This window comes from Oncorhynchus masou, chromosome 8 (genome assembly GCF_036934945.1).
Source record: "Oncorhynchus masou masou isolate Uvic2021 chromosome 8, UVic_Omas_1.1, whole genome shotgun sequence".
NCBI lineage: Eukaryota > Metazoa > Chordata > Actinopteri > Salmoniformes > Salmonidae > Oncorhynchus > Oncorhynchus masou.
The window spans coordinates 24,317,167-24,344,559 of NC_088219.1; the positions used below are offsets into that span (position 1 = coordinate 24,317,167).

The 27,393-nt window shown below is 43.6% G+C and overlaps 1 protein-coding gene across 3 annotated transcripts; it reads left to right on the plus strand.

Annotated features, from left to right (window-relative positions):
• Positions 1–1,575: 1,575 nt before the first annotated feature.
• ythdc2 (YTH domain containing 2) lies at positions 1,576–27,393 on the plus strand. 3 transcript variants are annotated; one of them, XM_064972023.1, is made up of 32 exons: positions 1,576–1,757; positions 2,358–2,529; positions 2,633–2,723; positions 2,907–3,103; positions 3,275–3,477; positions 6,185–6,351; positions 6,438–6,540; positions 10,478–10,634; positions 10,891–10,998; positions 11,101–11,255; positions 13,399–13,534; positions 14,777–14,903; positions 15,005–15,070; positions 15,166–15,344; positions 15,483–15,579; positions 15,946–16,033; positions 16,496–16,576; positions 18,867–18,949; positions 19,078–19,183; positions 19,329–19,448; positions 19,630–19,902; positions 20,156–20,282; positions 20,697–20,905; positions 21,161–21,356; positions 22,647–22,753; positions 22,920–23,039; positions 23,172–23,383; positions 24,950–25,127; positions 25,247–25,453; positions 25,524–25,706; positions 26,126–26,212; positions 26,482–27,393. In XM_064972023.1, the coding sequence occupies exons 2-32, from the start codon at positions 2,364–2,366 to the stop codon at positions 26,485–26,487; spliced, it is 4,335 nt and encodes a 1,444-aa protein (XP_064828095.1). In that variant the 5' UTR covers positions 1,576–1,757; positions 2,358–2,363; the 3' UTR covers positions 26,488–27,393. The 3 variants fall into 3 exon arrangements, with proteins under 3 accessions (XP_064828095.1, XP_064828094.1, XP_064828096.1); XM_064972022.1 differs by having other exon boundaries at positions 26,126–27,393; XM_064972024.1 differs by lacking the exons at positions 1,576–1,757; positions 2,358–2,529; positions 2,633–2,723; positions 2,907–3,103; positions 3,275–3,477 and having other exon boundaries at positions 6,277–6,351; positions 6,451–6,540; positions 26,126–27,393.

The following is a 27,393-nucleotide window of genomic DNA, read 5'->3' on the forward strand; positions in this document are numbered from 1 at the left end:
TCGACTCAGGTTTTAAGGATCTCTATGTTTTTGGTTGAACAGGTTTCTCAATTTCTTTCTTAGGTTTTTGCATTCTTCATCAAACCATTTGTCATTGTTGTTAATCTTCTTCGGTTTAGATTAGATAGGGAAGTTGCGAGGTTAAGTATACTGTTAACATTTTCTACTGCCAAATTTACACCTTCACTATTACAGTGGAATGTTTTGTCCCTGAAGTTATCTAGAAGGGATTGCATGTGATGTTGCCTAACTGTTTTTTGTTAGATTTTCACAATACATTCCTTCCATCTATAGCATTTCTTAGTATTACTTTGGCTTTGATGCCTCATGACTGAGTATTGCTCAGTTCAAGTAGACTGATTTTGCTGTGATCTGATAGGGGTGTCAGTGGGCTGACTGTGAACACTCTGAGAGACTCTGGTTTAAGGTCAGTGATAAAGTAGTCTACAGTACTACTGCCAAGAGATGAGCTATAGGTGTACTACCTACCGTAGGAGTCCCCTCGAAGCCTACCATTGACTATGTACATACCCAGCGTGCGACAGAGCTGCAGGAGTTGTGACCCGTTTTTGTTGGTTATGTTGTCATAGTTGTGCCTAGGCGGGCATATGAGGGAGGAACTGCTGTCACCTCCAGGCAGGTGTTTGACCCCTGTGTGCTGAGCGTGTTATGTTCTTGTCCAGTTCTGGCATTGAAGTCGCCACAGACGAGTACATGTCCCTGGGCCTGGAAATTATTGAGAAGCTGTCTTCATTAAAGTATGGGGATTCTAGTGGGGGGATATAGGTAGCACACAAGAGGTCATTTTTCTCTGTTAAGATCATTTCCTTTTGAATTTCTAGCCAAATGTAAAATGTTCCTGTTTTGATTAATTTAATGGAGTGAGTTACATCTGCTCTATACCAAATTAGCAGACACCCATAGTCCCTTCCCTCTTACACACCTGGTAGTTTGGTGGCTGAGACTACCAGCTCTCTGTAACCTAGAGGGCAACCAGTGGGTCCGTCTTCTCTTTACTATGTTTCTTGTAGGATGACAATGTCTGTATTTCCGATTTTTTTGATGAAGTGCAGGTTCCTGCTCTTTAGGCCAAAGGCAGATGACCTCAGGCCTTGGATATTCCAGGATGAGATAGTGAAGGCTTTGTGTTCCATAAAGTGTCCAATGTTTTTGGATGTGTGGTTTGGTCTCAGGACAGTAAGTGTGAGCAGAGCCTGCTGAGCATCTGGTACATGCCATTGGCTTGGGCTAGTGCAAGAGTGGGGGTTGGGCCAGTTTGTCTGCTCCCGGCCTGGGCATATGTGTGACTTTTACAAGTCAGGGTATGAGTTGAGAAGCGTGCCTATTTTCATCGAAAGTACGTAATGTCACGATTCCAAAGCTGTGCAATATTACACATAGCAAGTTAATTATATCACATCTCGGAAAATATTTGTAGTATTGTAACTATTGTTGATGCAATTCATGTTAATGTTGTTTTTTTGAGCTAGCGCACAATTGACTCCCATTCACTCCTTGAACAAGAGCTCTCCATGTCCCTGATTCACCCAGAATGCTCCGCGCGGCCCAATGACGTAGCATGTGCAACGCACACAATGGGCATCAATACGATTCCAATGGTGTTTTCCATCTCTTCTAAAGTATCTCTGATCTTGCACCTCGAGTGGTGATTTATCTGAATCTCATGAAGTCGGTCAGCGTTTCCAAACTGCTGGATTAGACGAACAGAGGCGGCGCACGAGGGGTATCTGACATCGGTATTAGCTAGTTAAAACGTTACCTAGCTATATGTGAAACATTGTATCTATGACATGCATGTATAATTAACTCAAGGACGGATAAAGTTAAATGACACGTTAGCTAGCGTAATTCCGCTAGCTAGCTAGTTAGCAACCTGGCTAACGATAGCTAGCTACCAGTAACGTTACTGGGTTAGCTAACATAATGTTTTTGCTTGCAGATAATAGCTAGCTAGCTATCTTTCTGAGTTACTAACGAGTTTGCTAAGGTGGCTAACAAAATCAACACATGTCATTAGTTTGATTTTTACTCAAAGATTTGCTAAAAGTAATGTATGGCTCACACTGTCAGTCACAGAAGCTCAGCCTCTGGTGAAAGCTATGGCTAGCTAACTAAGTTATGTCCGAGTTTATGAATAACTAACGTTAGGTAGAGGAGAGTCAGTCAGAAGTAGTTAACAGTGAATATTTGTCAGCATCTGGCCACTTGCATGGTAGTTCAACCCTTTTGTCTCTAGTTAGCTAGTCCAAGTAACTAAAATGTGACCGTCATCTAGGGAGATTGCAGGTTGGTTGCTTATTAACTAGCTACATCTTATTAACACTTGTGTTCTACAGTGCATCATGTCACGTCCGAGTAATGCCTCACCCAAACCTGCCATGGCCAAATCAAAACACTCTGGTGGTGGGGGGCCCAGGGGCAAAGGGCTGAAAGACATACGCATCGACGAAGAAGTTAAGATTGCTGTGAACATCTCCCTTGAGAGGTTTCAGTACAGTGAGCAAAAAGGTAACATAAAATGTTCATTCTACTCATGTGATGAAGTGGTGATTCATGGAGACATTTGGATTATGTGATGTAGTATACTACATTAGTTCTTTTGATTTTACAGAAATGGAGTTTCCTTCCTCCCTGTCTAGTACTGAGAGAGCCTTCATCCATCGCTTTGCACAGTCCCTTGGATATATCTCTAAAAGCAGAGGGTAAGCAATACAACTTGACATCAGGTGTCAGAGCCTGTAGTCTTAGGTCAACCTTGGATACTCCTGTTTTAAAAGCAGGACTTGAATAGAAAAAAATGTGTATCCCTCCTCAATATTGTACTGGAAATGTAACTTCCTAAAAGCATCCATCAGGTCTAACATCCTTATTTCATTCATTTTCAGAAAAGGATCAAGCCGGACCCTCACTATCAGAAAGAAGGATGGCTCGGAGACGGCTCAGTCCATCATGACTTTCAACCTTTCCCACAATTCCAAGCACGCTGTGCGGAGCCTGCTGCAGAGGTTCCCCATCACCAACAAGGAGCGCACAGACCTACTGCCTCGCACTGAGAGGGGCTTGTCTGTGGCCATTGAGGCTGGTGAGTGGCAGTTATATTTCAGGGTTAATAATACATTGATGTCAATGGGAGTCCTTGTCAACCTTTGTTTTTAATAACAATGTATTGAATGAATAAATTATCTATCTGTTAAAATGTGTTGACAATTCAAAGTTTTAACATTCCTCTGCCCTTCTTTTTTTTCTCCACCAGAGAGCAGCCGTGACAAGAACAGGACCAGTGGGCGGCTCAACAACGGCATTCCCCAGGTGCCCCAGAAGAGGGGCCCATCTGAACTGGACTTCTTCCGCAGCTCACTTCCTGTGTACGAGCGTCAGGAGGAGATCGTCCAGGTCATCAAAGACAACCGTGTTGTCCTAGTGGTGGGGGAGACCGGCTCGGGGAAAACTACACAGGTGAGGGAGAGAAACATTTTACATCACTGTCCACATAAAGTGCCATAAAGAATTCGCGTCACTTGACTTTTTCAACATTTTGTTGTCTGAATTTAAAATTGATTTAGATTTTGTCACAGGCCTCCACACAGTACCCCATAATGTTAAAGTGGAATTATGTTTAGATTTTAATTTTTTAAAACAAATTAATAACAAATGAAAAGCTGAAATGTCTTTAGTCAATAAGTATTCAACCTCTTTGTTATGATTTGTTCAGGAGTAAAAATGTGCTTAATAAGTCACCATCAGTTGAACTCAATATGTGTGCAATAATAGTGTTTAACATGATTTTTGAATGACTACCTCATCTCTGTACCCCACACATACAATTAACTGTAAGGTCCCTCAGTCGAGCAGTGAAATTCAAACCGATTCAACCTCAAAGACCAAGGTTTTTCAGTGCCTCGCAAAGAAGGGCACCTATTGGAAGATGGGTAAAAAAGTATATAACTGACATTAAATGTCCTTTTGATCATGGTGAAGTTATTAATTACACTTTGGATGGTGTATCAATAAACCCGGTCACTACAAAGATACAGGCGTCCTTAACTCAATTGCCGGAGAGGAAGGAAACCACTCAGGGATTTCACCATGAGGCCAATAATGTCTTTAAAACATTTACTGAGTTTAAACGCTGTAATAGGAAAAAACTGAGGAAATTATAGTTACTTCCCAATACTAACCTAATTGAGACAGAAGGAAGCCTGAACAGAATAAAAAATATTCAAAAACATGCATCCTGTTTGCAACAAGGCATTAAAGTAATACAGCAAAAAGATTTGACAAAGCAGTTCACTTTTTGTCCTGAATACAACGTGTTATGTTTGGGGCAAATCCAATACAACACATTGCTGAGTACCACTCAATATATTTTCAAGCATAGTCATTCCTGTATCATGTTATGGGTATGCTTGTAATCGTTAAGGACTGGGGAGGTTTTCAGGATAAAAAATCAACAGAATGGAGTTATGCACAGGCAAAATCTTAGAGGAAAAGCTGGTTCAGTCCACTTTCCACCAGACACTGCAAGATAAATTCACCTTACAAAAGAACAATAATCTAAAACACAAGGCCTAATCTACACTGGTGTTGCTTATCAAGAAGTTTGTGAATGTTCCTGAGTGGCTGAGTTGAGACTTAAATCTATGGCAAGACCTGAAAGGTTGTCTAGCAATGATCAACAACTAATTTGACAGAGCTTGAAGAATTTTCAAAAGAATAATGGGCACACCCCTGAGTCAATACATGTTAGAATCACCTTTCACAGCGATTACAGCTGTGAGTCTTAATGGGTATGTCTGGTTTGTACAATAATTTGCACATTTTATTATTTAAAAAATTCTTCATACTCTGTCAAGTTGGTTGCTGATCATTGCTAGACAGACATTTAAGTCTTGTCAGATTTTCAAGCATTCAATGTAGTCTTTGTAAGCAACTCCAGTGTATATTTATATATTTTATATATTTAATCTGTACAGGCTTCCTTCTTTTCACTCATCGTCATTTAGGTTAGCATTGTGGAGTACTTACAATGTTGTTCTGTTCTCAGTTTTCTCCTATCACAGCCATTAAACTCTTAACTGTTTTAATGTCACCATTGGCCTCATAGTGAAGTCCCTGAGCGGTTTTCTTCCACTCTGGCAACTGAGTTAGGAAGGACGCCTGTATCTATGTGGTGATTGGGTGTATTGATACACCATACAAAGTGTAATATTAAAAAGTATTCATGTATATTTTTTTTCACCTCTTCTCCCCAATTTCGTGGTATCCAATTGGTAGTTATGGTCTTGTCCCATCGCTGCAACTCCCATACGGACTCGGGAGAGGCGAAGGTCGAGAACCGTGAGTCCTCCGAAACACAACCTATCCAAGCCACACTGCTTCTTGAAAAAATGCCCACTTAACCCGGAAGCCAGCTGCACCAATGTGTCGGAGGAAACACTGTACACCTAGAGACCGTGTCAGCGTGCACTGCGCCCGGCCCGCCACAGGAATCACTAGTGTGCGATGGGACAAGGACATCCCTGTCAGCCAAACCCTCCCCTAACGACGCTGGGTCAATTGTGTGGCTCCCCATGGGAATCAAATTGATATTCAATGTCTGCTTTGTATTTATTTTTAACCATCTACCAATAGGTGCCCTTCTTTGCGAGACATTGGAAAATCTCTCTGGTCTTTGTGGTTGAATGTGTTTGAAATTCACTGTTTAACTGAGGGACCTTAGAGTTATCTGTATGTATGGGGTGAAAAGTTGAGGTAGTCTTTCAAAAATAATGTTTAACACTATTGCACATAAGTTGCATGGACTCACTCTGACTTGTTAAGCACATTTTTACTGCTTAACTTACCTTAACAAAGGGATTGGATACTTATTGACTCGAGACATTTCAGCCTTTCGTTTGTAATTGATTTGTAACATTTTCTAAAAACGTAATTCCGCTGACATTATGGGATATTGTGTGTAGGTCAGTGGACACAACTCAAATTTGATTACATTTTCGATTTTAAGGCTGTAACACAACAGCATTTGGGAAAAGTGAAGTGTGAATACTTTCTGAAGGCACTGTATAGCCTACAAAGGCATTGCATCGGTATGATAAGGTATTACATTTGTAAATAGAGTTCCTGATCATCTAGAAACTTAATGGGAAGTGTTTTGCCATTCCAGATCCCACAGTTCCTCCTGGATGACTGCAGCCGAAATGGGATCCCCTGTCGGATCTTCTGCACACAGCCCCGGCGTCTGGCAGCCATCGCTGTGGCAGAGCGGGTTGCTGCGGAGAGAGGGGAGAGCATTGGTCAGACCATTGGCTACCAGATCCGCCTGGAGAGCAGGTAGGAGCAAAGAGATGGAGTGAGGGAGGCACTGTCTCTGTTTACAGTTACTGTGAGGAAATTAATGACTCTGGTTGACCCTTTAGAGTTTCTCCTAAGACGCTGCTGACCTTCTGCACAAGCGGAGTCCTGCTGAGAACACTGATGGCCGGAGACACCACAATGTCCACTGTTACTCACGTCATTGTGGTTAGTACAAGTTATTGTTGCCCTTTTGTTATCGTTCACTGCCTTGACTGTATGCAGACCTGTCAGCCTGCATGCATGCAATTTGAGGTCAAAGTACACTGGTATGAAAGACTACCCAAAAATACGCAAAAATAAGCTTCCAGTTGGCACATTGTGTTTTTTGACACAACCGGATCTGAGCCTATCAGATGACTTGGGCAAGGAGAAAAAATCTCTAGCTCTCCACTCTGGCCCGCCGCCATAGTTGTAGTACTAAACTCAGCAAAAAAAGAAACGTCCTCTCACTGTCAACTGCGTTTATTTTCAGCAAACTTAACATGTGTAAATATTTGTATGAACATGAGAGTCAACAACTGAGACACAAACTGAACAAGTTCCACAGACATGTGACTAACAGAAATTGAACAATGTGTCCCTGAACAAAGGGGGGTCAAAATCAAAAGTAACTGCATTAAGTACTGCAGTGCATCTCTTCCTCATGGACTGCACCAGATTTGCCAGTTCTTACTGTGAGATGTTGCTCCCCTCTTCCACCAAAGCACCTACAAGCACCCGGGCATTTCTGTGGGGAATGGCCCTAGCCCTCACCCTCCGATCCAACAGGTCCCAGAAGTGCTCAATGGGATTTTAAATCCGGGCTCTTCGCTGTCCATGGTAGAACACTGACATTCCTGTCTTGCAGGAAATCACGCACAGAACAAGCAGTAGGGCTGGTGGCATTGTCATGCTGGAGGGTCATGTCAGGTGAGCCTGCAGGAAGGGTACCACATGAGGGAGGAGGATATCTTCCCTGTAACGCACTGCGTTGAGATTGCCTGCAATGACAACAAGCTCAGTCCGATCATGCTGTGACACACCGCCCCAGACCATGCCGGACCCTCCACCTCCAAATCGATCCCGTTCCAGAGTACAGGCCTCATTGTAACGCTCATTCCTTCGACGAATAAACGTGAATCCGGCCATCACCCCTGGCGAGACAAGACCGTGACTCGTCAGTGAAGAGCACTTTTTGCCAGTCGTGTCTGGTCCAGTGACGGTGGGTTTGTGCCTATAGGTGACGTTGTTGCCGGTGATGTCTGGTGAGGACCTGCCTTACAACAGGCCTACAAGCCCTCAGTCCAGCTTCTCTCAGCCTATTGCGGACAGTCTGAGCACTGATGGAGGGATTGTGTATTCCTGGTGTAACTCGGGCAGTTGTTGTTGCCATCCTGTACCTGTCCCGCAGGTGTGATGTTCGGATGTACCGATCCTGTGCAGGTGTTACACGTGGTCTGCCAATGCGAGGACGATCAGCTGTCCATTCTGTCTCCCTGTAGCGCTGTCTTAGGCATCTCACAGTACGGACATTGCAATTTATTTCCCTGGCCACATCTGCAGTCCTCATGCCTCCTTGCAGCATGCCTAATACACGTTCACGCAGATGAGCAGGGACCCTGGGCATCTTTCTTTTGGTGTTTTTCAGAGTCAGAAAGGCCTCTTTAGTGTCCTAAGTTTTCATAACTGTGACCTTAATTGCCTACCGTCTCTTAACAACCCTTCCACAGCTGCATGTTCATTAATTGTTTAGGTTTCATTGACCAGGCATGGGAAATAGTGTTTAAACCCTTTACAATGAAGATCTGTGAAGTTATTTGGATTTTTACGAATTATCTTTGAAAGACTGAAAAGGGGACGTTTACTTTTTTTGCTGAGTTTATTTTCCTCCCTGGAGCTTGATGGCAGCTCTCCTCTTTGTCTGTTGATGCATCTGGAAAATGTATTTGGCAAACAGTTCGTTCTCCCTTTTTTTCCCTCCCCCTTTTCAGTGTTAGTCACATTTTGTTGAAGGTAGTTAGCTACAGTGTTTAGTAAATTAAGTGAGGACACTTTCTTGCCCGCACATCCTTTGATCTCCACAACCATAGTAGGCGCACGCACATTGACGAGAAAGGTAACATTTGTTGTGTTGCGGTAGTTCAGTACACTTCTCTATGTGGATGGAAACTGACATGGCAGACAGAGCTTTTCCGCTAATATCATCCTTCACAGAGAGTTATGTTAGACTGTTAAAGATTAGTATGGCTATGTTAATACATCTCATATAGCTGTCTGTCAACAGTAGGCTGTTAATGATGTGATAGTAGTCAGTTTACCAATGACAACAAGGCACGCTGAATGAATGGTAGCCGAGTCGTCCGACCCGACTAGATGGATGAGGTCAGGAATGGAGATCTGAAACAAGCTCATATTGGCCTAGTCCAGTTGTTTCATATTCCAAATATCCTACAGTAAGCAAGACCACTACATTGCATCCAGTAATTGAATTAAGCATTTTCTCCCCAAGCAAAATTAAGCCCGTTTACATTTTCTATCCACATAAAGACACCTATTAAATAGAATTTAGAGCTTGTAGGAAAGGCATTTCACTGTATTTGTGCAAGTGACACTAAAATTTGAAACTATAATCATTACAGACCACCTCAATTTCCTTTAGGATCAGGCACAAGACTTCTGTGTTGGCTACAATTGCAGTTACAGGTTTTTCAAAAATACAAAATGCTTCAACTTCCTGAGGGACGAAATGACTGAAATTAAATAACCTCCCCCCTACCAACCATAGACCTACATCTGCACCACCTTATCAGAAAATCCTAAAGATAGCCCTGATTGTAAATTTAAACATATATTTCTAGTTAGCTACTGAGGGCAGCCAGTTACATTTACATTTGAGTCATTTAGCAGATACTCTTATCCAGAGTGACTTACAGTTAGTGCATTAATCTTAAAATAGATATGTGGGACAACCACCTGTCGTAGTAAGTACATTTTCCCTCAAAGTAGCTATCAGTAAATTCGGAGCTAGTAAGGGGGGGGAAAGAAAGTCAAGTGTGATTGTTTGTTCACGAAAGACAATTTATTTGGTCTGAGAGCTCTGGGATTATTTAACATACTCTTTGAAGAGGTGGGGTGTCAGATGTTTTTTGAAGATGGGCAGGGACTCTGCTCTCCTAGCTTCAGGTGGAAGCTGGTTCCACCATTGGGGTGCCAGGGTAGAGAAGAGCTTGGACTGGGCTGAACGGGAGCTGCGTTCCCAAAGGGGTAGGAGGGCCAAGAAACCAGAGATGGCAGAACAGAGTACTCAGGTTGGACTGTAGGTTTTGAGCATAACCTGAAGTTAGGGAGGGGCAGTACCTCTTGCTGCACCGTAGGCAAGTACCATAGTCTTGTAGTACCAAGTACCCATAACAGTCTATAGCGTACCATTCCTACTAAGGCAGTCTTCTGCCAACATCATTATTAGGCACACAAAAAAAATGCCTACGATTTTAGCAGTGTGGGTGTAACACGCACACCGCTGTGCTGAAGTGGTACTCATAAAAATTATTCAAAGTTGTCAGGCCTGCCACAGATGTTTCACCGGATGTATAAATCTGAAGCATCTGGTTGGCATTTCCTCTCACAACCAAATATGGTAATGAGGAAGTCCAGTGTGAGAAGATGGAGCGAGATGGATTTTGGCCGACATTAAGCAAATTTTGTCATCAATGAAACATTTTGATCTCCAATATAGTTTTTTGTTCCCAAAACTAAAATATGTTATGAACAGAATGGACTACGTTTTGTAGACTTTACTCTTTGCCAAAGTTTCAAAAAATTATATTGTTTAGGAGTCCAAGGGTGAATTTAGCTATTGCACACACGCACTTCACAGAGTAGGTATTCACTAACAGAAATATTAAAACGCATGCTAGAACACGCTAATAAGATCTCGCTAGTTTGTGCTTGGCTCTGCCCACCTCCTTACTTGTTCTACCCACTATGATAAATTTTCTCCCATTGGAAACGACAGGTGGTGGTCAATCTTGGGTTAGTTATAAAAAATCTCTGGGTCTGGTGCGTAAAATAATTTCAATGACTGAATCCTGTTGCCTGTTCTTCCAACCTCTTATCCAATCAGGATGAGGTTCATGAGCGGGATGGTCTGAGTGACTTCCTGCTGACCAAGATGAGGGACATGCTCCAGACGATGCCTAATCTGAAGCTCATCCTGTCCAGTGCTGCCCTGGACGTGGAGCTGTTCCTCCGCTACTTTGGCTCCTGTCCTGTCATCCACAGTAAGTCATCTCAATGTGTTTGGATAGACCACCTACAGAGAAGAGAGTGCAGAAATCACTACAGAATCACTTAATCTATTCATTTGAAATTGGTACGGGGATTCAGCAGTGAAACCATTACCTGCAAAAGCCAGGTAATTGCAGGGGAAGACCTCTATGGAAGGGGCTGGTGCTTGTCTTGACTGGTCCTGCCAGCACTGATTTGTTCAGTGAAATGAATCAAAATGAGAAATTATGAATGTATGCTTTTATCTAGTCAAAGGAAGACCATTTGAGGTGAAGCAACTTTTCCTGGAAGACATCTTGAGGACAACAGGCTATTCAAACAAAGACATGAGGAAATACAAAAAGGAGATCCAGAGGGGTAACTACCAACCATTCATTCATTGTTTCTTTGATTTCCACTTTGATGTCCAGTGTCTCCCAGAATGAATGAATGAGTGTATGTGTGTGTCGTCCCTGGCAGAGGAAAAGCAACAGATGTCTTTGACAGAGTGGTGTAAGGTGCGTGAGGGTGGCTCCCGCCAGGAGCCCCAGAGGGAGAAGACCACCTCGGCCTCCTGTGTCCTTCAGGAGAACGACCTGCTAGACGATGGAGGGGACAGTGTTTTCACCCAGCTGGTGAGAACAAGTGGATATGGGCCATTCTCATTTCTCAATATCCATGTTTTCTAGGGATGTGTGTCCTTCCCTTTAAGACAATTCGATGCGTATCTAGATATGTGGGCTCTGATACGATACAGGAACAATACATTTAAGTTTCAAACTATTCGGTTTGATTAGAGGAACAAATCCGTGTTTTACAATTCAATGAACTAACTTTGTTCCATAAACGCATTAATTTTCCATTCTAAATGTAAAATCTGCTGCTGAATGGAGCTCATGCGCTGCACCTCTCTGAGCTTGGGCCTCTGAGCTTGGGTCTCTCTGAGCTTTCTGATTAAGTGTTAGAGCTACTAATGTATCAATATTTATCTTTAAAAAGCTATGAGATAAGCTATGAGATAGCTAATGAATATAAATATATAGTGTGAAGGGAAAGTTAAGCTTAATGACAATTGTGTTAGACAGCTGTACTGTGTGCTTTAAAGCTATTATCCAAGTTGAAGCTTTGAGGTCCAGAGTTGAGTTTGAGGGGTTTTGACAACTCAGGAGTGAGCTCGTTTTGGCTAGATGTGATACATCTTATGTCAAATTTGACTTTTCTTTGTGGGTTAGGAGAACATACGCAGCAGGTTAGGATAATTATGTTAAGGTTAGCAAAAGGGTTAGGGTTAGCTAAAAAAAATAAAAAATAATGTATACTTTTAATATTTCATTTGACTAAAGTTGTATCCCTTCTAGCCATGAGTTTCTCTTATCCTTTCTTCTTGTCCTTGTTATGAAGTTATCAACTTTACCTTGTATATCTAAAAATGACTATGTGTATTGAAGATTTCAAATAAAACTACCTACCTACTATTGCTGATGGTTAACCTGAACAATCAAAATAAATGTGAATGTAAGCCCTGGTCATGTATAGCCAGATAAAATGTATAGCACATCTGCTAAAAATAACCTAGAAAATGACATTCTTTGTCATTCAACTAATAAAGCATAATATTGCGCAAGCCATTTTACCAAGGTGACTCGCAGATGTGCCAGTTAAGGAGTAACATGCTGTTTGTGTCGCGTGCGTGAGTGTTGCAAAGTAAATGTACATGTTATTCAATCATTGCACCCACACTGCTCACTCGCGTCAACGAGCGTCTGCGTAGCCAGGTGCTGCAAGTCCCGTCTCTCCTATCTCCTCATTGGTTTTTAGGAGCATATACCCACGTGGGTGATTTGAAAGATGAACTGAGGTCCACAGTCCAGTTCAGTTGGTAGTGGTAATGCTCTTTAAAGTTGGTTGCCAACCGCCATGTAAAGTTCAAAGAAGAATAAGAAGCCTCAAGGAGGACAGATTACTAGAAACTTTCACCCTTTTCTGTGGATTAATTGTCAGGGTAGAGGACCTTGTGCATTTCAGGTAAAATAACAACCTGATGTTTATATCCCAGGACAAATTAGTTAGCTAAATTGGCATACATGTTTAATGCTTTTCGACATGTCCCCAAATTAATATAGTTGGTTCAGAGTTCGTTTTGATATTTCAACCTGCGTGTCCTGATCACGTCTGGTATAGGTGGACAAAATCAACATGCTCGCAATGGCACAGGCACGCAAGCGGTCTGGTCAGCAAAGCCTACCTCTCCTTGGTCAACGCGCAAAGCTGCACACAACTGATATTGCCTCGCGTTGTCAAGCATTCAAAATTATTAAATTACTTGTGACTGTCAACACAATTACATGCTTGCTTTGACACTAAAGGAGAGAACCCAGTTGTCACAAAAGATGAGATATTTTTGGAAGGTAGGAAGTAATTTTGAGAAAATAAATTTAGTGAACCAGTGATTCGTAACGTTTAAATAGATTTCCTGACCGATGCATGCTACATTTTGGATCTGTTAGTGGTCCCGCAGACCAATGCACTCATATCTTCGGCATTGGTGCCCGGTTCAAATGTTTATTGGTGAATCATTACATCCTTAATGATTGTATTTTCTCCCAGTAGCTTCAGTTATTTTCAGTATTTACTCTGTATGCATCAAAGTGATACCACTACTTATTTTCTGATTATTCACTCTTTACTTCACCAACGTCACAGAGGGTATATTTGCTGGTTCTTACTAAAAGTAGCACTGGGTTTGCTATTAGTTTGATACAGGGTGTCTTGTTCCAGAATGAGAAAGATGTGGCATCATTGGACCCGTGGCTGCTGAAGGAGATGGATGCCTGCATCTCAGACATCTTCCTCAACCAGGACGCTGACGCCTTCGTCCAGCTCTTCAATCTCATCCTGAGTGAGAACGTCAGCGGTAAGCTGGGTTTAGTGTGCATCTTTAATTATGTGCCACAGTTTATTCTTATATCTACACTACATTACCAAAAGTATGTGGACACCGGCTTGTTGAACATCTCATTCCAAAATCGTTGGCATTTTGCTGCTATAACAGCCTCCACTCTTCTGGGAAGGCTTTCCACTAGAGGTTGGAACATTGCTGTGGGACCTAATTCCATTCAGCAACGAGCATTAGTGAGGTCAGGCACAGTCAGCGTTCCAATTCATCCCAAGGAGTTTGATGGGAATGTGGTCAGGGCTCTGTGCAGGCCAGTCAAGTTCTTCCTCGCCGATCTCGACAAACCATTTCTGTATGGATCTCGCTTTGTGCACAAAGGCATTGTCATACTGAAACAGGAAAGGTTGTTTCCCAAACTGTTACCACAAAGTTTAATCATCAAGAATGTCATTGTATGCTGGTAGCATCAAGATTTCCCTTCATTAGAACTTAGAAACCTAGCCCGAACCATGAAAAACTGCCCCAGTCCATTATTTCTCCTCCACCAAACTTTACATTTGGCACTATGCATTAGGGCAGGTAGCGTTCTCCTGGTATCCGCCAAACCCAGATTGGTGAAGCGTGATTCATTGCTCTAGAGAACACGTTTCCACTGCTCCAGAGTCCAATGGCGGGCGAGCTTTACACCAGCCAACTCTTGGCATTGGGCTTGGTGATCTTAGGCTTGAGTGTGGCTGCTTGGCCATGGAAACCCATTTCATTATGCTGACTTTGCTTCCATAGGCAGTTTAGAACTCAGTAGTGAGTGTTGCAAACGAGGACAGACGATTTATAAGTGCTTCAGCACTCGGTGTTCCCATTTTGTGAGGTTGTGTGGCCTACCACCTCACGGCTGAGCCGTTGTTGCTCCTAGATGTTTCCACTTCGCAATAACAGTACTTACTGTTGACTGGGGAAATTTGACGAATTGACTTGTTGGAAAAGTGGCATCCTATGACAATGCCACGTTGAAAGTCACTGAGCTCCTCAGTAATGCCATTCTACTGACAATGTTTGTCTATGGAGATTTCATTGCTTTGTGCTTGATTTTATACACCTGTCAGCAAATGATTTGAAGGGTTGTCCATATGCTTTTGTTTATATAGTATCTTATTTGTGTAAAAAATAATGACACCAATGTTATCAAAAATGTGTATTTTTGAGAGTAATATTTTCAATAGTTATCAGCCAGATATGTCCTCCTCCCCTTCTGCTCCTCAGTGGACTACATGCACAGTGAAACGAGCGCCACTCCACTCATGGTGGCAGCAGGTCGAGGCTTCCTCAGTCAGATTGAGCAGCTTTTGAGTATGGGAGCCAGCGTCAGAATCAAGGCCTCCAATGGCTGGTACGGGTTTATTAAATAACTGTATAAATGCATCTTATTTTTAGTTACTCTATTAACCATTACTAAGTCTGAAATCTTGATCAGTATTTGGTTTGTTTCAGGACTGCGCTGGACTGGGCCAAGCACTTCCAGCAGGCAGAAGTGGTGGACCTACTAGAATCCTACCTGTAAGATCACCATTTGTCATTATTATGAATGACCACATGGAAACCTTGGCATTGTTTGTGGAGGATGATAACAGAAAGCCTCATTCCCTTGGTAGCTCATCCCTGGAGGCGGGGAAGCTGGACGAGTGGTCCCTGGTGCAGGCTGCCACCACAGAAATGAGTCCGGAGGACCAGGAGCTGCTCAAGGAATACCACCACAGCTTTGACGATGAGAGGGTGGACCTGGACCTCATCATGCACCTGCTACACAACATTTGCACCAGCTCAGAAGACGGTGAGAGATTCTCTTGTCTAGTGACTACTGGATGTCTTGTATTTTTTTACTTTTCAAAATGTTTGATACAAAGTGTCAGTGCCAATTTTCCTTGCTTGTATAGAATGACAAGTTTATTTTAAATATTTTCCATGTCAGGTGCGGTTTTGATCTTCCTCCCCGGATACGATGAGATAGTGGGTCTGAGGGACCGTATCCTGTACGACGATAAAAGATTCACAGACCACTCTCAAAGGTACCGTCAGTTAAATGACTGGCAAGAGCAATGTGTCACTCTCAACAGTTTATAATTGGGCCATCGGTATTTCAACATAGCTCTTGTCTATTTATGTCAATTATTCTGTACATCAATCTGTTTTTCGTTTTTGTTTACATGCTGTTACTCCATGTTCCTGCTTATGCAACCCAAATGTTGATTTACACCGAACACATTTGCAAGTCAGATTAGTAAACCTCACTAAATGTACAAAAATGGCCAAATAGACCTATTTTATACAAGAAATATGGATTATTTGGAGGAGACGATGAAGATATTTTTTGTTTGTTTATTTCTCCTGTTTGAACCACTAGAACCTCAGATCTGTGTGTTGTTTCTCCATAGGTACCAGGTCTTTACACTCCACTCCAACATGCAGACCTCGGATCAGAAGAAAGTGCTGAGGAACACTCCAGCTGGTATTCGGAAAATAGTGAGTGTATTTTTACGTCTACTGTGCTGGCTAACACACCAAAGATCAGTTTGACCACTTGGGTCCAAAGTGTTCCTTAAAGCGACAGTCAGCAGTAGAAACAATAACAAAGCGTACTCCAGCCTCTGTTTCTGTAAAAAGCTGAAGGATGTGGCTAGAGAAATGTAACCACTCTCAAATTCATAGTTATGATATCAAAATTATAGTTTTAATCATGTTTTGAAGCTATATAGTGTTTGTTTACAAACACAGTAAAACAAGCTTATATTTTGGGTTCTGATGGGGTATGAGACTTGAACTAAGCTCATGAGGCATTTATAAGTTATATTCTCAGAGTCAATGGTAATATTAATTTATATGTATATAAAAAAAAATTGCAACTGCTGATTGCCCCTGTAAACCAAAATACCATTCAACCCCAGCTTCTTGTTCAGAAATCAAGTCTTTTCCTCTCTTCCTCAGATTCTCTCCACTAACATCGCAGAGACGAGTATCACTGTCAACGATGTCGTATTTGTCATTGACGCAGGAAAAGTAAAAGAGGTTTGAAAACAAGTCTACTGCACACATTTTACATTGACATTTGCCATTTAGCAGACACTCCTATCCAGAGTGACTTAGTTAGTGCTTTCATCTTAAGATAGCTAGATGGGCCAATCACATATCACAGTCCTAGTAAGTACATTTTTGCGAGGGGGGGGGGTGGCATTATTTAAGATGCTCTTTTGAAGAGGTATGGTTTCAGATATTTTCCGAAGATGGGCAGAGACTCTGCTGTACTAGTTTCAGGGGAAGGAAGCTGGATCCACCATTGGAGTGCCAGGAAAGTGAAGAGCTTGGAGAGAGACCATGTGAGGACAGGACGGAACCGATTGACTTGGTGTATGAAGAGGAGAGGGCCTGGAACCGAGCCCTGGGGGACACCAGTAGTGGGAGTATGTGTTGCAGACACATCCTCTCCACGTCACCTGGTAGCAGCGGCCTGCTAGGTAGGATGCAATCCAAAAGTGTGCAAAGCCTTTAGACGTCCAGCCCTGAGATGGATGGCGAAGAGGATTGGATGGTTCACGGTGTCGAAGGCAGCGGATAGATCTAGGAGGATGAGAAGAAAGGAGAGACAGTCAGCTTTGGCAGTGCAGAGAGCCTCCATGACAGAGAAGAGTAGTCTCGGATGAGTCACCCGTCTTGAAGCCTGACTGGTGGGTCAAGAAAATTGTTCTGATAGCGCGTGTGTTTTGGAAATAAATAAAAGGGAGTCTGTAGTTTGATGTTAGAGGCCTCGAGGGTTGCTTTCTTGAAGAGGGGAGTGATTGGCCATTTTGAAGTCCGAGAGGATGCAGCCAGTCGTCAGGGATGAGTTGATGAGGAATGGGAGAAGGTCTCCAGAGATGGTCTGGAGGAGGGGATGGGGTCAAACGGGCAGGTTGTCCGGTGGCCTGACCTCACTAGTTGCCGGATTTAATCTGGAGAGAGAGTGGAGAAGGCGTAGGGTAGTTCTGTGGGACCAACGGACTCAATAGGCTTAGCGAATAGGCTGTCGTCAACCTTTTCAGTGGTTGACAAAATCGTCCGCTGAGAGGGGGTGGAGGAATAACGAGGGAGGAGAACTTGGAAAATAGATTCCTGGGGTTAGAGACAGAAACTTAACATTTTGAGTGGTAGAAAGTGGCTTTAGCAGCGGATACAGAGGAACATAAAGTAGAGAGGAGGGAGTGAGGATGATAGGTCCTCCGGAAGTGCCAGTAGGCATGTTCTGTAAGGTCGCAATTAGTCACTCAGCCACGGCGCGGGAGGGGCCAAGAGGGAGAAGTATTTAGCAGAAGGGAGAGACGATAGCATTGATGAGGAGAGAGTAGTGGGAGAGCCTCTGTCACGCCTCCCTGGCGAAGTACGCTCCCTGATCACGGAGTGCGCTCCCTGATCAAGACAAAAGAGGTGTTTGTGTTCCAGGCTCCAGTCTCTCATTGTTGTGTGCTGGTGGTGTATATACAATGCCTTCGGAAAGTATTCAGACCCCTTGACTTTTTCCACATTTTGTTAGGTCACAGCCTTATTCTAAAATGTATTTCTTTTTTTCTCATCAATTTACACACAATATCCCATAATGACAAAGCAAAAAAACTGATTTTAGATGTATTAAAAATAAAAAATGGAAATATCACATTTATATACGTATTCAGACATTTTTCTCAGTACTTTGGCAGGGATTACAGCCTCGATTCTTCTTGGGTATGACTCTACAAGATGGCACACCTGTATTTGGGGAGATCCCAAAACCACTCATGCGTTGTCTTGGTTGTGTGCTGTTGGAAGGTGAACCTTCACACCAGTCTGAGGTCCTGAGCACTCTGGAGCAGGTTTTCATCAACGATCTCTCTCTGTACTTTGCTCCATTCATCTTTCTCTCCATCCTGACTAGTCTCCCAGTCCCTGCCACTGAAAAATATCCCCACAGCATGGTGCCAGATTTCCTCCAGAGATGAGGCTTGGCATTCAGGCCAAAGAGTTCAATCTTGGATTCATCAGTCTGACAGTCCTTTAGGTGCCTTTTGGCAAACTCCAAGCAGGCTGTCACGCCTCCCTGGCGGAGTACGGCACGCCTCCCTGGCGGAGTGCGCTCCCTGATCACGGAGTGCGCTCCCTGATCACGGAGTGCGCTCCCTGATCACGGAGTGCGCTCCCTGATCACGGAGTGCGCTCCCTGATCACGGAGTGCGCTCCCTGATCACGGAGTGCGCTCCCTGATCACGGAGTGCGCTCCCTGATCACGGAGTGCGGCACGTCTCCGTGACAGAATAGCAAATCTGATACGTGATTTGTTTCACTATCACAGAAGTCCTTTGATGCCCTGAACCATGTGACCATGCTGAAGATGGTGTGGATCTCCAAGGCCAGCTCTCTTCAGAGGAAGGGCAGGTGAGGCGCAGTGTACATCTGAGCCCTACCACAGAGGCACTCTATAGACGTATCATAAGGGAGTATCATCTCTTATGAAACCTCATAATGTCTTAAGCACCCTCTTGAATGAGTCTTGTGTTTCACAGAGCTGGACGTTGCCGACCAGGGATCTGCTTCCACCTCTTCAGTCGTCTCCGCTTTAACAACATGCTGGAGTACCAGGTGCCCCAGCTACTGAGGATGCCCCTGCAGGTACACACACTTCAAGCAGAATGTATGAAGCATACTTTATACAGATAAAGTTATTATAAACCCTTGCATGCAAGCATACCCCTCACACACTCATAAGGCAGTGTTGATAGTGGTAGTTAACTCCTCCCATTTCTCTCTCTTTCAGGAACTCTGTCTCCACACCAAGCTGTTGGCCCCAATCACCTGTTCCATCGCTGAATTCCTGTCCAAAGCACCCGAACCACCCCCCATCCTCATTGTAAAAAACGCGGTGCAGATGCTCAAGGTAAAATATATTTTTTGTTTTGAACCAATCATGACCCGAATAATATTATATCTTCTGTCTTTTATCATTGACTATTTTTTTTATGGAGGTGGAGGTCATCAGTTCTTGGCACTGTGACTCTCTACATAATAACCATAGATAGAACACAACACTAACCATTAAATTGATCCCCCATCCATAGACCATAGACGCCATGGACCCATGGGAGGACCTGACGGAGCTGGGCTACCACCTGGCTGACCTGCCTGTGGAGCCCCACCTGGGAAAGATGGTGTTGTGTGCCGTGGTGCTCAAGTGCCTAGACCCCATCTTGACCATCGCCTGCACACTGGCCCATCGCGACCCCTTTGTGCTGCCCTCCCAGGCCTCCCAGAAGAGGGCATCCATGCTGTGCCGGAAGCGCTTTACTGCAGGGACATTCAGCGACCATATGGCCCTGCTCCGAGCCTTCCAGGTAACTGGGGGGAATTTGGGGTTTAATGAAAAAACTCTGTCAAATTGCTGTTGAGATGTTTAGAGCTAAATGGCCAGGTCGCAATTGTAAATGAGAACTTGTTCTCAACTTGCCTACCTGGTTAAATAAAGGTAAAATAAAAAAATGTTTTTCATTTGTTATTAGCTTGATTTGACTGCACAAATTGGAATGAATAAAACACTGTCCAAGCGACATTTTCCTAACTACATCTCACCTGCTGTGTTGTGTGTAGGCTTGGCAGAAGGCCCGCACAGATGGCTGGGAAAGGTCCTTCTGTGAGAAGAACTTCCTGTCCCAGGCTACCATGGAGATCATCATAGGGATGAGGACCCAGCTGCTAGGACAGCTCCGAGCCATAGGTCAGGCTTATCTATCTTGTTGTATGCTCTCCTTCTCAGTAATACAGTGGTTCTGAGGGCTCAGGTGGAGCATGGTGGACCAAGGTTGTTTGTATACCGAATGTATTAATTTGACTGTAAGTGGTGTTGGATAAAGACTAATGCTTTACTGAAGCCCACACAACCTCCAACTGACCTTCTGTGAAATGAATAGCCTTGTGAGTCATCCACATGTCTTGGTGCCCACCATGTCCTGTGCCCCACCCCCACACACAGCACCACTGCGACTCATATCCTGTGGAATTTTCCTTTGTCCCTCCCACCTCCCCCCTACACTCTCTCACACAGCACCACCACGGCTCCCTCGAAGGACAGCTCCCTCACAGAACATTTTTCAGAAAGAAAAATCTTTTCCATTGTGTATTCCACCACCAGGCTTTGTGCGGGCACGGGGCGGCGGGGACATCCGTGACGTGAACCTGAACTCTGAGAACTGGTCAGTGGTGAAGGCAGCCCTGGTGGCCGGAATGTACCCCAACCTGATCCATGTGGACCGTGAGAGCTGTTCTCTGTCTGGGGCCAAGGAGAAGAGGGTCCGCTTCCACCCCACCTCCATCCTCAGCCAGCCACAGCCCCACAAGAAGGTAGCTAGCACACATCCTATCTTCACCTACTTGACTGACTTCTTATTTAACTCCTAGTGGAGCGAAGGGTCTTCTTCAGTAAACCCTGTTTAGTGCAGTTTTCTTAAGATAGGAAGCACCTATCTTCATCTTCTTCTTTTTTTCTGTATGCTTACCTTTAGTCCAAACCATATATACTCAAACCCTATAAACCCAAACCAACCCTGACTCAAAGCAACAAACTAAAAACATGTTTGTACTTCCTTCATCTCGTAGATCCCCCCAGCCAATGGTCAGGTGGCAGCCGTCCAGTCCCTGCCCACCGATTGGTTGATCTATGACGAGATGACGCGAGCCCATAGGATAGCCAGCATCCGCTGCTGCTCTGTGGTCTCCCCCATAACCATAGCCATCTTCGGGGGCTGTGCCAAACTGCCCAGCACAGCCCTACAAGAGCCTGCTGTTCAGAAAGGTAGGGTTATCTAACTGAAGGAAACATCCTTTGCTACACTTTGTGTATAATATTTTAATTGAATTAAATTTAAGAATTGCGTTACTCAAGTTTTGCCTGTATTTGTAATACACTTAAAGGGATAGTTCATCCAAATTTCAAAATTATGTATTGCTTTCCTTACCCTGTAAGCGGTCTATGGACAAGGTATGACAGAAATCCATGCTTTGGTTTTGTTTCCCTGGCACTGTTTTCACATGCTAACGTTTTAGCATTTGTGGCACAAATCCCAAAAACCTCTTAAGGATCTGACCCCTTTTTTTTTAAATTGCAAAAAATAACATGCCCAAATCTAACTGCCTGTAGCTCCGAACCTGAAGCAAGGATATGCATATTCTTGATACCATTTGAATGGAAACGCTTTGAAGTTTGTGGAAATGTGAAATTAGTGTAGGATAATATTACACATTGGATCTGGTAAAGGATAATACAAAGAAAAAAACATGCGTTTGGTACCATCTTTGAAATACGTGAAAGGCCATAACGTATTATTCCAGCCCAGGTGCAATTTAGATTTTGGCCACTAGATGGGAGCAGTGTGCGCAAGGTTTTACACTAATCCAATGAACCATTGCATATATGTTCAAAATGTTGTATCAAGACTGCCCAAATGTGCCTATTTGGTTTATTAATACATTTTCAAGTTCATAATTGTGCACTCTCCTTAAACAATAGCATGGCATTCTTTCACTGTAATAGCTACTGTAAATTGGACAGTGTAGTTAGATTAACAAGAATTTAAGCTTTCTGCCCATATCAGAAATGTCTATGTCCTGGGGAAAAAATGTGTTACTTACAACCTCATGCTATTCACAATGGCCTACTTAACTCAACCGACCTGCAAGGGGGACACCGATCCCGTAGAGGTTTTAAGTAAGGGGACCGATTTTAGCATTTTTCACGCATCATGTTGTAAACATCTATAAGTGACTTTGTTGAGCTTCACAATCATTTTTAGATACTTTCGGATGATTTGGACATGTGTGAGAAATGCTAATAGCGGTCCCATGACTTGAATGGGATTTGTGCCACAAATGTAAAAACATTAGCATGTGGAAACAGTGCCAGAGAAACTAAACCAAAGCATGGATTGCTGTCATACCCTGTCCATAGACTGCTTGCAAGGTAAGGAAACCAATGTGTCATGATTGCTCCAAAGAGACTTGTAGATATCACTCTCTGCCTGTATGGTCACTAGATGATGTGTTTTCTGTAAACAACAAAACCTAACCTCCTATGTGCCTGCTGTAGATGATGTGGTGAATGAGAGCAGTGACAGTGAGATTGAGGATCGCTCCACAGCCAACATGGCTCAGATGAAGATCGATGAGTGGCTCAACTTCAAACTGGACAAAGAGGTGAGGATCAAGGTTGGTTATTTTGCAGTGCTAATATACTCAACGTGCCCTTCAAGCAATACAACTTGGCATTTCATTGAAACAGCAGTTTGCATTTAGTGTTCATTATATTCATAGCTGTATAACCCACTCTCTCCTCCCTCCCTCCCATCCTTCTGTCTGTCAGATGGTGGGTCTGGTGTTCCAGCTGAGGCAGAAGTGGCACGGTTTATTCCTGAGGAGGATCCGCTCCCCCTCCAAGCCCTGGTCCCAGCTGGATGAGGCCACCATACGGGCCCTGGTGTCGGTCAGTTCTACACTCTGGCTTAAATTATGAAAGAAATGCTGGAAATACCACAGTAAATGGGCCTGTAAGCCTGTTGTTAGCTGTCCTGCCTGTTAGCTGTCACTGACCCATCCATCCTCATCCTGTCTCCAGGTGCTGGGGGCTGAGGATCAGACTGCAGGGCTGCAGCAGCCCACAGGGATTGGCCAGAGGCCCCGGCCCATGTCCTCTGAGGAGCTCCCCCAGACCTCCTCCTGGAGGAACGCCAACAGCAGGAGAACCTCCGGCCCCACAGCCAGCCCTGACATCCCGGAGCTCCCTGACGAACCCCTCATCCCCGCCCCGTCACACACAGCCACAGACAGGTGAGGAGAGGGGGTTTAGATGTGTCAGTATGGGAAATGGACCAACTATGATCAAATGTTTTATCTCAGTATTTACAGTACAATGCCTTATAGCAGGGGGAGTTCCGCAAAGAAGTTGTTTAATTTAGGAAATCGGTTCCCAAGAATAAATAAAAAAAGACATGATCGTGTCTCAATGTAATCTAGGTATGAAATGATTGTACAATCAATTATTGTACAATCAATAAAAATAACAATCTCTTTGGGCTTAGTTGTAGTCAATTTGCAGTGTACAAATTATTATAATTATGTTCCGGCTTCCCGACCATCTCAACGTCAACAAAACTAAGGAGATGATTGTGGACTTCAGGAAACAGCAGAGGGAACACCCCCCTATCCACATCGATGGAACAGTAGTGGAGAGAGTAGCAAGTTTTAAGTTCCTCGGCATACACATCACAGACAAACTGAATTGGTCCACTCACACAGACAGCATCGTGAAGAAGGCGCAGCAGCGCCTCTTCAACCTCAGGAGGCTGAAGAAATTTGGCTTGTCACCAAAAGCACTCACAAACTTCTACAGATGCACAATCGAGAGCATCCTGGCGGGCTGTATCACCGCCTGGTACGGCAACTGCTCCGCCCTCAACCGTAAGGCTCTCCAGAGGGTAGTGAGGTCTGCACAACGCATCACCGGGGGCAAACTACCTGCCCTCCAGGACACCTACACCACCCGATGTTACAGGAAGGCCATAAAGATCATCAAGGACATCAACCACCCGAGCCACTGCCTGTTCACCCCGCTATCATCCAGAAGGCGAGGTCAGTACAGGTGCATCAAAGCTGGGACCGAGAGACTGAAAAACAGCTTCTATCTCAAGGCCATCAGACTGTTAAACAGCCACCACTAACATTGAGTGGCTGCTGCCAACACACTGACACTGACTCAACTCCAGCCACTTTAATAATGGGAATTGATGGGAAATGATGTAAATATATCACTAGCCACTTTAAACAATGCTACCTTATATAATGTTACTTACCCTACATTATTCATCTCATATGCATACGTATATACTGTACTCTATATCATCAACTGCATCCTTATGTAATACATGCATCACTAGCCACTTTAACTATGCCACTTTGTTTACATACTCATCTCATATGTATATACTGTACTTGATACCATCTACTGTATCTTGCCTATGCTGCTCTGTACCATCACTCATTCATATATCCTTATGTACATATTCTTTATCCCCTTACACTGTGTATAAGACAGTAGTTTAGGAATTGTTAGTTAGATTACTTGTTGGTTACTACTGCATTGTCGGAACTAGAAGCACAAGCATTTCGCTACACTCGCATTAACATCTGCTAACCATGTGTATGTGACAAATAAAATTTGATTTGATCTGCTCCAACAAGAATCTAGAGTCTAGACAAGAGTCTAGTTTCCTACCCCTGCCTTATAGGTTAGCGAAGGCTATATCAACCTGTTAATTACATTTTTGTAAACCTGATCTATGTCCAGTTCCAGGCCAGTCCTCTAACCCCTCAGACCATCCACCCCTCTTCCTCCAGGTCCTCAAGACTCTCCCCTGCCTCGGCCCTCCTGCACCCCAAAGCCCCCCATGGCAGCAGGGACAGGGGCTCCAGGCGCCCCACAGACGACCACTCCTCCACCCCCAAGTCTCCTGAATCGGCTTCACTCGGCTTCCCCAGCCCCTGTCCCAGCCCCTCACCCACCTCATCAGGAAAGGTACACAAATAACCAATATCATTATTACTATAGGTTTGTCTCCAGCAATGGTTAAAGTCCTTTATCCCAGTGTGTAAATCTAAATATATCATAGTTTCTCAACTCAATGTCTCCCTCAGTGCTCCAAGTCTCCGTCCCCAAGGCCAGGCGTTGCACCGGTGCGTTACTTCATCATGAAGAGCAGCATCCTGAGGAACATTGACATCTCCCAGCAGAAAGGCATCTGGTCCACCACGCCCAGCAACGAGCTCAAACTCAACAGAGCCTTCCTGGAGAGCAGCCTTGTCTTCTTGGTCTTCTCTGTGCAGGGTTCCGGACACTTCCAGGTATGTGTGTGTGTGTAAGTGAGAGTAAATGGAGGATGGTAGGTTGTAACATGTAATTTTTGTGCCTCAGGGCTATGCACGGATGACGTCGGTCATTGGACAGGAGCGCTGTCAGGACTGGGGCTCCACAGGGCTGGGGGGGGTCTTCAGCGTGGAGTGGACCAGGAAGGAGAGCCTGCCCTTCCAGTGTACCCACCAGCTGCTCAACCCCTGGAATGACAACAAGAAGGTGCAGATCAGCAGAGACGGACAGGTGGGTTACCTGACTAACATCAATACAGCCACAACATTTCCAAAGACTAGGACCAATATAATCCAATGAACAAACAGATATGTTACACAGCTAATATGGTCAGAATGACCTCATAGACTACTGTTAAGATGTGGGTTCAAGATGATCCCACTATCAGAGAACAATATTGTCAACAAAGAATATTCAAAAGTTGAAGACTCATTAAACCATCTTGCCAAAACACACCCACTAAAATGCCCTGCAAGACATCAAGTGAGATGACTGGTTTATTTGTCGGGGAGGATGCACAACCAATATATTGCTAAATAGCTGATTTCCATCTATGGTGTGTATATTTCTATGACTGAAATGTAACTAATTTTGTTTTCATCTCATTTCACTCTACTTCCTCACTTCTCCCTCTCTGCTTCCTGGTGTAGGAGTTGGAGCCCCAGGCTGGAGGCCAGCTGCTGCAGCTATGGGAGAAACTCTCAGGGAAACCACAGCAACCACAACAGCAACATGAGGTACAACAGGACCCATCTTTATCATCAGATAACCACAGGTTACACACAACGTGACTCCAGAAATAGAATTTGCACAGTGTTTTAAAAAAATCTGACAAGATAACTGCTCACTCTTGGATAGTCCCATTTCTCATTTTACAATGCACCAAACTATGGTTTTATTTTACTGAGCCTTGACCTGTTCTTTTGCTATGTCCATTTGATTATTTGTATTAAATACCATTACTAGTTGGCAATGTGGTCATTACATGTATTTCCTCCCTCTTTAGCCATGAGAGATTGCACTGACCTTCAGGACCTCACCACTTGACTTGGCTATGTGTCAATATAACAGATCGAAGACAGCATTATAACAGATTGAGGGCTAGTTTTATTTCCTAAATGTGTTTTGAACCACCTCCACACACTTGTTTGTCAGTGGTCCACAACCAGTTACCCAATGTGTTTGTATTTGGCCAAAAAAAATAGATTTGTTACTGAGATTCATGTTCTGAAGTTGTTAACCTTTTCAGATGCTATAATGTTATGTTCAAGAATATCTAAGTGCAGAAAGCTGTGTTAACATGAAGTGACCTCACAAGAAAAGTTTTGTTTTTAATATTCATTTCCTTGTGTTTTTTTAAGCAAATTAGAACTTTGATGACGAGACTGACATCTACGCTAATTCCCAGTGACTACAGTGAAATGTAATGATGATTGGGACATTCAGTGAGGAATCGTGTTTTTTGTGTGTTTTTTTTCAATGCTTCTCACAGCACATGAGTTGCGTGTACCATGGCACACAATGATTGAATGTTATTTGTTAACATGTTTGAATGTGTGTCACTGCACAAGGTCGCTCAGACTGGAGCAACCATAATGTAACCTTGTACTGTAGCTCAGCTGTGCCTCGTGAGACCTTACTAGAGGTCCTGTCTTTCTCTGTCAATGACCAAAATGTTTGTTTTTATTCATTTCAACTGATTTATGATCTTTTGTAAATGTATTTAAAGAAAAAAATTACTTTTATCCAGTTTTTGGATATTTTTTAAAATCTCTGTTCATTTTAGCCCTGGTTCAGCAAGGGGTTAAATATTACGATTGACTGACAAGTCTCTTTTTCGTTGGAGTTTTTTTTATGGTTGTATTGAAGTAAGAAATAGATAAAGAATTATCAATAAACAGTCAGCTTTTTAATACAC